This window comes from Myotis brandtii, unplaced genomic scaffold (genome assembly GCF_000412655.1).
Source record: "Myotis brandtii unplaced genomic scaffold, ASM41265v1 scaffold231, whole genome shotgun sequence".
NCBI classification, from domain to species: Eukaryota; Metazoa; Chordata; class Mammalia; order Chiroptera; family Vespertilionidae; genus Myotis; species Myotis brandtii.
In genome coordinates, this window is record NW_005358689.1 from 936,239 (window position 1) to 945,284 (window position 9,046).

The window sequence follows — 9,046 nt, forward strand, 5'->3', positions numbered from 1 at the left end:
AGATGAATCGTCATGTAAATATCTGATATGCAGGATGGTCTTAGGCGACCCCTGTGAAAGGGTCGTTCGACCGCCAAAGGTGTCACGACCCACAGGTTGAGAACCGTTGCGTTAGAGAGCTGTGCGCACGCTCTACACCGCCGCCCGCGGGAAGAACAGGCGGGAATGACAGCTTCCGTCGCCTACCTTGACAGATGGGCAGGTTATGGTTGCAGGCTCCATCCCCCATAGGGGGCATGCAAGAGGCAGCCGATCAGTGATTCTCTCTCATCATTGATATTTCTCTCTCTCTTCTTCTTCTTTGAAATCAATAAAAATATATTTAAAAACCACAATAACAAACAAACAAACAAGAACCTGGTGTACGGAGCTGGAGAAAACGCCAGGAAATGATGGGAGAGAGCTTGCTGATCAAGGGGAAGAGACAGCGGGGCCCTGTGGGCGGCCTGGGTGTCTTTGCTTTCCCATCTGTTTGAGCAGTGGTTCTCAACCTTCTGGGCCCTTTAAATACAGTTCCTCATGTGGTGACCCAACCATAACATTATTTTCGTCGCTACTTTCTGACTGTCATGTTGCTACTGAGATGAATCGTCATGTAAATATCTGATATGCAGGATGGTCTTAGGCGACCCCTGTGAAAGGGTCGTTCGACCGCCAAAGGTGTCACGACCCACAGGTTGAGAACCGTTGCGTTAGAGAGCTGTGCGCACGCTCTACACCGCCGCCCGCGGGAAGAACAGGCGGGAATGACAGCTTCCGTCGCCTACCTTGACAGATGGGCAGGTTGTCCCACGTCCCGTCGTCGCGACATAAGGAAGCCAGGTTGTACAGGTCGGGGTACCGGATCTTGAATCCCTCGTGGCAGGTGATGTTCAGCTTGTCTCCGTGTCTGTAGGTCCTGTTCTGGATCTCCGCATCTTCGATGAAAGGGATGCGGCAATCTGCGGTCGTGGGAAAAGGACACGTTATCGTTGGAACGTAAAACGGTTGCGGTTCACGGCGGCGTCGCAAGGAAGCTGGTGGTTGGGGACCCGCACGGGTTTGACAAACGGCCCTCATTGATCACGAGGCTCAGGTCCCACGGACGAGCCCCAGAGGCTTGGGAAGAGGGACCGAGTGGGCGGGGCTCCGGACAGTGGAGCTGATGGACGATCTCGTAAATACAAGGAGAAAGACCAGAGTTGGGGAGTCCACCGACTACCCACCCGGTTCCACCCTGTGCACACAGCGCCGTGCAGCCCACCCGGCTGGTCCCACCCAGGCAGGGCCAGGGCCTGGGTCTGGTAAGAAAAGTGCTTTTCAGCCCCGGCCGGCTTGGCTCAGTGGATAGAGCATCAGGCCGCGGACTGAAGGGTCCCAGGTTCGATTCCAGCCAAGGGCACATGCCTGGGTTGTGGGCTCGATCCCCAGTAGGGGTGCAAGAGGCAGCCGATCAATGATTCTCATCATTGATGTTTCTATCTCTCTCTCCTTCTCCCTTCCTCTCTGAAATCAATAAAGAAATATATATTTTTTTAAAAGAAAAGAAAAGTGCTTTGCAGGAGAGCAGGGGGCTGAGCCCAGGTTGCATCTGCTATGAGCGTCTCCCACCCACCTTATCCGTTCTGGGAAGATCATAAATACAGCAGCACGGCACCAGCACCGCTGCCAATCTCACGGAGGCTCGGAGCACACGGCCCACGAAGGGAGTGAGAGCAGGATGTGCGTGGAGGGGGCAGGGGTGGAGGACAGACGGAGGCTGGGGGTCAGGAGGAGGGCGGGGGAGGAACAGGGAAACGATCAGCAGATGAAATAAAATGAATCAACTCTATCCACTTCCAACTCTCTCTCCATCCAGCTGACCACGCAGGCCGTTCCATCCTGTGCTGCCAGGTTGGGGCCTGTCCCTCGGCCCCCTCCACCCCAAACACCATCCCACCAATCCCGGCTCAGTCACACTGGGCCCCAGGCGCCCCTCTCCCTCTCTCATCGGCACATCTCTGTGCAATATCCGCGATGGTCCACGCCTCTGTGCGTGTAAGCGGGGGGCTATTTATTTCTCCGTTTAGACTCAGACAGCCCCTGACTCACAGAGGTGCACTAGTCCAAGTTTGCTGCTTCCGAAATTGTGGAGAAAAGGCGAAAGCCAAGGACGCCACCTTGACCATCAAAGTGACTTCCTCCAGAAATATCTCCGTGCTCGAAGAGGTGTAGGTTTCTCAGCCACGAATAAAGAACAGGATCTCGCCCGGGCTGGTGTGGTTCAGTGGATAGAGCGTCGGCCTGTGGACTGAAGGGTCCCGGTTTCGATTCCGGTCAAGGGCACATGCCCGGGTTTCGGGCTTGGTCCCCAGTGGGGTGGGGGGGGCATGCAGGAGGCAGCCGATCAGTGATTCTCTCTCATCGTTGATGTTTCTGCCTCTCTCTCCCTCTCCTTTCCTCTCTGAAATCAATTTAAAAATATATATATTTCAAAAATAAAAAAAAAATAAAAAGGACAGAATCCCATCTGCGTGGGCTGGGAGGCAGCTCTGCACCCGAGGCCTGGCACCCCAAGGCCCATCGTGGGGTTCGGGGAGCACTTCATCAGCTACAGGACGCTCCCAGTCTGACTGGGGAGCACTGACCAGCCCCGAACTGCTCCGGGCCGGCCTGAGAGAAGATGAGTTCCACCTGCAGGAGGTTCGGAAAGGCGCCCGTGGGGCAGGCCTGCGTTTTTCACACGCAGCCAACCTACAAGTAACTCCGGGTCGTTTCCGGTGCGAGCTTGTGAATGGCTGCTTTCTGGGGAACCGTCACTGTCAGTTTGGCGCTCGAGGCTGCCCACCATCACCTCGCGGCCTTTATACATGGGCCGACAGGGACCTCTCCCGGTGCCGATGCTGTTTTTCTGCATCTGCCTAATAATTCTGTGACTTAGACCAACTCCCTGCCTCCATGGCCTCTGGAGAGAAAGGAGCACGGGAGCTGGCAGGAGGCAGCTGGTAAAGGCGGCCCTGGCTGGGAGTTCCCCTCTGCACGGACGCGGGGCCGGTGGCACGGACGTGGGAGCCCTCGTCTGGGGCAGTCGGCTGTCACCTCACCACGGCGATCGCTGATCATTTCTGCCACTTATCTTGCCGCAGCTGCCCCGTTCTGACCCGAACTTATTTCCGCTGGATATGTTTTTTCCCCTCCCCTTTCAAGTCGTGACCACATTGAAGCGAAAGAGATCTTTTTAAGAGCAAAAACCAAACGCACACCGAAGCCACAAGGGAGGGAGGGGAGGGAGGCAGTGACTCCTGTGACAAGGAGCGCAAAGAAGAAATGCTGGAGACAGGGAGGGGGACCCCTTGGCTTCCCCTTATCTCAGAAGATGGAAAACGAGGAGAGAATATCTTAGGGGGAGGCGTGCAAATGCTTGCCCGCGTGGGCACGGGCTGCTGCTTCTGATAACTCGTCTGAGGCACCAAGAAAGAAATTTCAGATGATAGAAAATGCACATGAGAAGGAAGGGGTTATAAATAAAACGTGTGTAAAGCATCTATTTTGTTTTGGTGAAGGGTCTGCGCTGGGAGACAACCCACTTTCATACAGGAGTAACTCTGAAAGATGAGTATGACTCGCCTGCTTTTGAAAAATGCCCGCACCACCCACAGTCTCAATGAATAAAGGAGTGATCTCCCATCCTTACAGCCACCTTTAGCTCATGAGTCAAGTTGAAATCTTTTAATTAAAAATGTACAAGATAGCCCTGACCGGTTTGGCTCAGTGGATAGAGCGTCAGCCTGAGGACTCAAGGGTCCCAGGTTCGATTCCGGTCAAGGGCATGTACCTTGGTTGCGGGCACATCCCCAGTGGGGAGTGTGCAGGAGGCAGCTGATGGATGTTTCTCTCTCATCGATGTTTCTAACTCTCTATCCCTCTCCCTTCCTCTCTGTGAAAAATCAATAAAATATACTTTTAAAAAAATGTACAAGATAATAGCAATACTTAAACTCACATTGCACCTTTTCCCCCAGGAAGCTCAAAGAAACTTCTTTTTTTTTTTAAAAGATGTTTAATTGATTTTGAGAGAGAGAGGAAGGGAGAGAGAAACGTGCAAATGCTTGCCCGCGTGGGCACAGGCTGCTGCTTCTGATAACTCGTCTGAGGCACCAAGGAAGAAATTTTAGATGATAGAAAATGCACATGAGAAGGAAGGGGTTATAAATAAAACGTGTGTAAAGCATCTATTTTGTTTTGGTGAAGGGTCTGCGCTGGGAGACAACCCACTTTCATACAGGAGTAACTCTGAAAGATGAGTATGACTCGCCTGCTTTTGAAAAATGCCCGCACCACCCACAGTCTCAATGAATAAAGGAGTGATCTCCCATCCTTACAGCCACCTTTAGCTCATGAGTCAAGTTGAAATCTTTTAATTAAAAATGTACAAGATAGCCCTGACCGGTTTGGCTCAGTGGATAGAGCGTCAGCCTGAGGACTCAAGGGTCCCAGGTTCGATTCCGGTCAAGGGCATGTACCTTGGTTGCGGGCACATCCCCAGTGGGGAGTGTGCAGGAGGCAGCTGATGGATGTTTCTCTCTCATCGATGTTTCTAACTCTCTATCCCTCTCCCTTCCTCTCTGTGAAAAATCAATAAAATATACTTTTAAAAAAATGTACAAGATAATAGCAATACTTAAACTCACATTGCACCTTTTCCCCCAGGAAGCTCAAAGAAACTTCTTTTTTTTTTTAAAAGATGTTTAATTGATTTTGAGAAAGAGAGGAAGGGAGAGAGAAAAACATCGGTCGCTGCCTCCTGCAGGGACCGAGCCCGCAACCTGGGCATGTGCCCTGACCAGGAATCGAACCCGGGACCTTTCAGTGCACGCGATGATGCCCAACCAACTGAGCCACACAGGCCAGCGCTCAAAGAAACTTCTTTTTTCTTTAAATATATTTGTACTGATTTCAGAGAGGAAGGGAGAGGGAGAGAGAGAAACATCAATGATGAGAGAGAATCATGGGTCGAGAGAATCAATGATGAGGGAGCCTCCTGCAGGCCCCCTACTGGGGATCAAGCCCGCAACCCAGGCATGTGCCCTTGACCTGAATCGAACCCGGGCCCCTTCAGTCTGCAGGCCGATGCTCTATCCACTGAGCCAAACCAGCTAAGGCAGAAACTTCTTAACATCCAATTATTCATCCCTGCATAGCAATCCTGGTCAGGTCAATGGGCCTCAAAATATTTTAGGAAGGACTTAAAAATAATGCTTGCTGAATGAATTCAGTTACTTCCCTGTGGCACTGTGCGAAGAACTGGGGAGCAGAGGGGTTACGCATGGAGACTTAGCAAGTTGTGGAAGAACAGGGGCCGCTCTCCCGTGCAATCGGTGACCTTCAGCCCCAACCAGACAATGAAGAAGATGGACCCCAAAATTCAGGAAGCCGGGGTAATGGGCACTCCCCTGGGAGCTTCCAGAAATACCGATGTTTGAGCTCCCATTGCCCAGACCCGTGGTCGGCAAACTGCAGCTCTCGAGCCACATGCGGCTCTTTGGCCCCTTGAGTGTGGCTCTTCCTAAGCCTTAGGAGTACCCTAATTAAGTTAATAACAGTGTACCTACCTATATAGTTTAAGTTTAAAAAATTTGGCTCTCAAAAGAAATTTCAATCGTTGTACTGTTGATATTTGGCTCTGTTGACGAATGAGTTTGCCGGCCACTGGCCCAGACAATTAAAATTAAATCTCTTGGCGACAGTTCCAGGCGCCGTTACTTCTAGAAGTTCCCCAGGCGACGCTGACCTGCGGCCTGGGTTGCAGACCTCCAGTACAGTAGCAAGAGCACTGAACCACGGGTCAGAATGTGGGTCCCGGTCCCAGTTCACTTGCCACGTGACTGCTGTGAGCCACTGAAACTCTGCAGGGTGTCGACGGAGGCAACGCTGACATTGTCTGGGGCCAGGAATGAATGATCTCCCCAGAGCCCCATCTAACATGGGAGAAAATCGTGTTCTCTTTCCCCTTGCAAAGCGGTGCCAGGCCATCTCCCTGCATGACTGGGTCTCAAACTCTTTTCTGATGGAAGAATCAGTTGGGAGTTTTAAAAAAACACACGCATTCCGAGCCGGTTTGGCTCAGTGGAAAGAGCATCGGCCTGGGGACTGAAGGGTCCCAGGTTCCATTCCGGTCAAAGGCATGTACCTCAGTTGCAGGCTCGATCCGCACCCCTGGCCGGGGTGTGTGCGAAGGCAACCAATCGATGTATCTCTCTCACTTCGGTGTTTCTCTCTCTGTCTCTCTCTCCCTTCCAGTCTGTCTTAAAGTCAATGGGAAAATATCCTCAGGTGAGGATTAACAACAACAACAAATAAAAACCATGCAGCCGTTGGCCTCACTGCCAACGTTCTAACGCGGGAGGCCTGGCTGTGTTTCCAGCAAGTCCTTGGTGCAGGCAGTTCCGTGGCACCCACTTTGGAAATCAGAGAGCCGTGTGAACGGGTTCTCCCCTGGTTGAGCAAGATGCCTCCCCCGGGGGCCTGGGTCTGGGCCATGATGATGTATCAGCCGCCCCCCACTCCCTTTCCCTGGGAAACCTCACCTGGGGTCAGGCCTGGGTCTGAACCCCAAGTCTGCCCTGGCTACCCGTGAGACCCCGGGAAACTGAGTCTCCCTGAGCCCCCTCCTTTCTCATCTGGAAAGGGAACGGAGCCTGCTTCGCGCCTCTCCACCCAAAAGGAGTTGACCGCCAACCAGAGGACGGATTTGCTGGGAAAGTCCTCGGCTCAGCCAGCTCATTCTCAAACCACGGGCTCTGGGGGCGACCTGCGCTCTGCTAATAGCCTTACGCCAGCGCCCGGAGCTGGTCTGCAACCCGTTCTGGAAGATTCCCACTCAGGCTGGCTGTGAGACCTGTGGACTCCGGCTTCCCCCAAATCCCTTCTTATTGGCTTAGCGTGGATTTCTCTGCAGCTGACTCGCAGCGAGGAACCAATGGGACCAGCGACCGTTCGCAGAGCTGCTCGAGGGAGAAGGTGAGGAGAACAGAGAAGAGCTCTGTGGGGAAACAGTCCTGCAATAGACAACCCCACTGCATGGGAACGGAAGTGCCACGGCTCTCGCTGGAGGCTGTCACCTGGCCTTTGGTCACTGTACTCACATCGGCAGCCCTGTGCTCACGGGGCATATTTTCAGGCCTTTGCCAACTCCAGGGTCTCCTCTCCACCTTACTGGCTGCCTCCCCTGCTCCCTGGACCACAAGCGTCCCCACCCCTGCGTAGGGATGGGCAGGCTCTGGTCTCAGGGAAGCAGCTCAGAGAAGTAGACACCTCCCTGTGCATCTCTGGGTTGGAGGCTTTGGGTGCCGTGAAGTTCATCCAGTGCCCGTATTATCAATCCCGTGATCAGGCCTGGGTCTGAACCCCAAGTCTGCCCTGGCTACCCGTGAGACCCCGGGAAACTGAGTCTCCCTGAGCCCCCTCCTTTCTCATCTGGAAAGGGAACGGAGCCTGCTTCGCGCCTCTCCACCCAAAAGGAGTTGACCGCCAACCAGAGGACGGATTTGCTGGGAAAGCCCTCGGCTCAGCCAGCTCATTCTCAAACCACGGGCTCTGGGGGCGACCTGCGCTCTGCTAATAGCCTTACGCCAGCGCCCGGAGCTGGTCTGCAACCCGTTCTGGAAGATTCCCACTCAGGCTGGCTGTGAGACCTGTGGACTCCGGCTTCCCCCAAATCCCTTCTTATTGGCTTAGCGTGGATTTCTCTGCAGCTGACTCGCAGCGAGGAACCAATGGGACCAGCGACCGTTCGCAGAGCTGCTCGAGGGAGAAGGTGAGGAGAACAGAGAAGAGCTCTGTGGGGAAACAGTCCTGCAATAGACAACCCCACTGCATGGGAACGGAAGTGCCACGGCTCTCGCTCTCCCCCCCTCCTCAAGGGCAACTCCGGGGGAAAGTCAAAGAGGAAAAGGGAAGTTCTGTTTCTGCACCCCAAGGTGCTCAAGGGACACCCTGAGTCCACCCAGAGGCGAAAGCTCCAGCTAGAGGCGTCTGACCTTCCAAATATCCAAACACCCTCCCCAAGAGTGAGAATCTTAAGGGACAAGGGGACTAGGAGCTGTGGAATGTTGTCTCATACCCCAGGGGAGGCTCTCGCCCCACCCAGGAACCATGTGCCATGATTTATTCTGTCTCTTTAAACACACACACACACACACACACACACACCCCAAAATCCAAAACTGCTCTGCAGCCAGTATAACGAATGCCCTGGTTGCTGAATGTAGTCTGCATCCCAGCTGTACCCAGGGATGGTTAAGTAATGAAATCTTCCCATTAATATTGATAATGAAAAGGTTCCGGCTGTTCATAACATAAATGGATGTGAATTCATTTCACTTTAGTCGCTTTGGGCCATTGGTTTTTTTTTTTTAAATACGATGTCTCTATCCGCGCACACTGTAGTCTGACTCACTGCTACGCTGCCCCTGCCCCTGGTGGGGTGTGCAGCTGGGACTTGTCTGTTCACGTTCTGATTTGATGTGTTAAGTGTCTGTAAAGGGCCTTCATGTAGAGTCAACCTTCCTTCCCGGCCATCTTTTCTTATGAAAGGACTAGAGGCCCAGTGCACGAATTTGTGCATGGGTGGGGTCCCTCAGCCTGGCCACACTGATTGGGGTCCATCGGGGCTGGCCAGCAGGGGTGGAGGGGGGTAGGAAGAGGGGCCACGGGAGGTTGGCCAGCTGGTGGGAGGGGCCGTGGGAGGTTGGCTGTGGGAGTGCACTGACCACCAGAGGGCAACTCCTGCATTGAGCGTCTGCCCCCTGGTGGTCAGTGCGCGTCATAGCAACTGGTAGACGGGTTGTAACAGTTGCTTAGGCTTTTATATATATAGATTGCATTTACCCAGGGAAAGTGACCCCAGGAGACCCAGTTGAGTGGGTTTAGAAAGGAAGAGGCCTGGATGGAGGCTGTCACCTGGCCTTTGGTCACTGTACTCACATCGGCAGCCCTGTGCTCACGGGGCATATTTTCAGGCCTTTGCCAACTCCAGGGTCTCCTCTCCACCTTACTGGCTGCCTCCCCTGCTCCCTGGACCACAAGC

At 53.5% G+C, this 9,046-nt stretch overlaps 1 protein-coding gene across 1 annotated transcript in view; it reads right to left on the minus strand.

Moving 5' to 3' along the window:
• SUSD4 (sushi domain containing 4) overlaps positions 1 to 9,046 on the minus strand; it is a gene marked incomplete at its 3' end in the record, with an annotated part of 72,567 nt that overhangs the window by 24,572 nt on the left and 38,949 nt on the right. Inside the window, exon 3 of the mRNA XM_005866508.2 lies at positions 768 to 941. Coding sequence (XP_005866570.1) covers positions 768 to 941 — 174 coding nt within the window. The remainder of the gene's footprint in view (positions 1 to 767; positions 942 to 9,046) is intronic.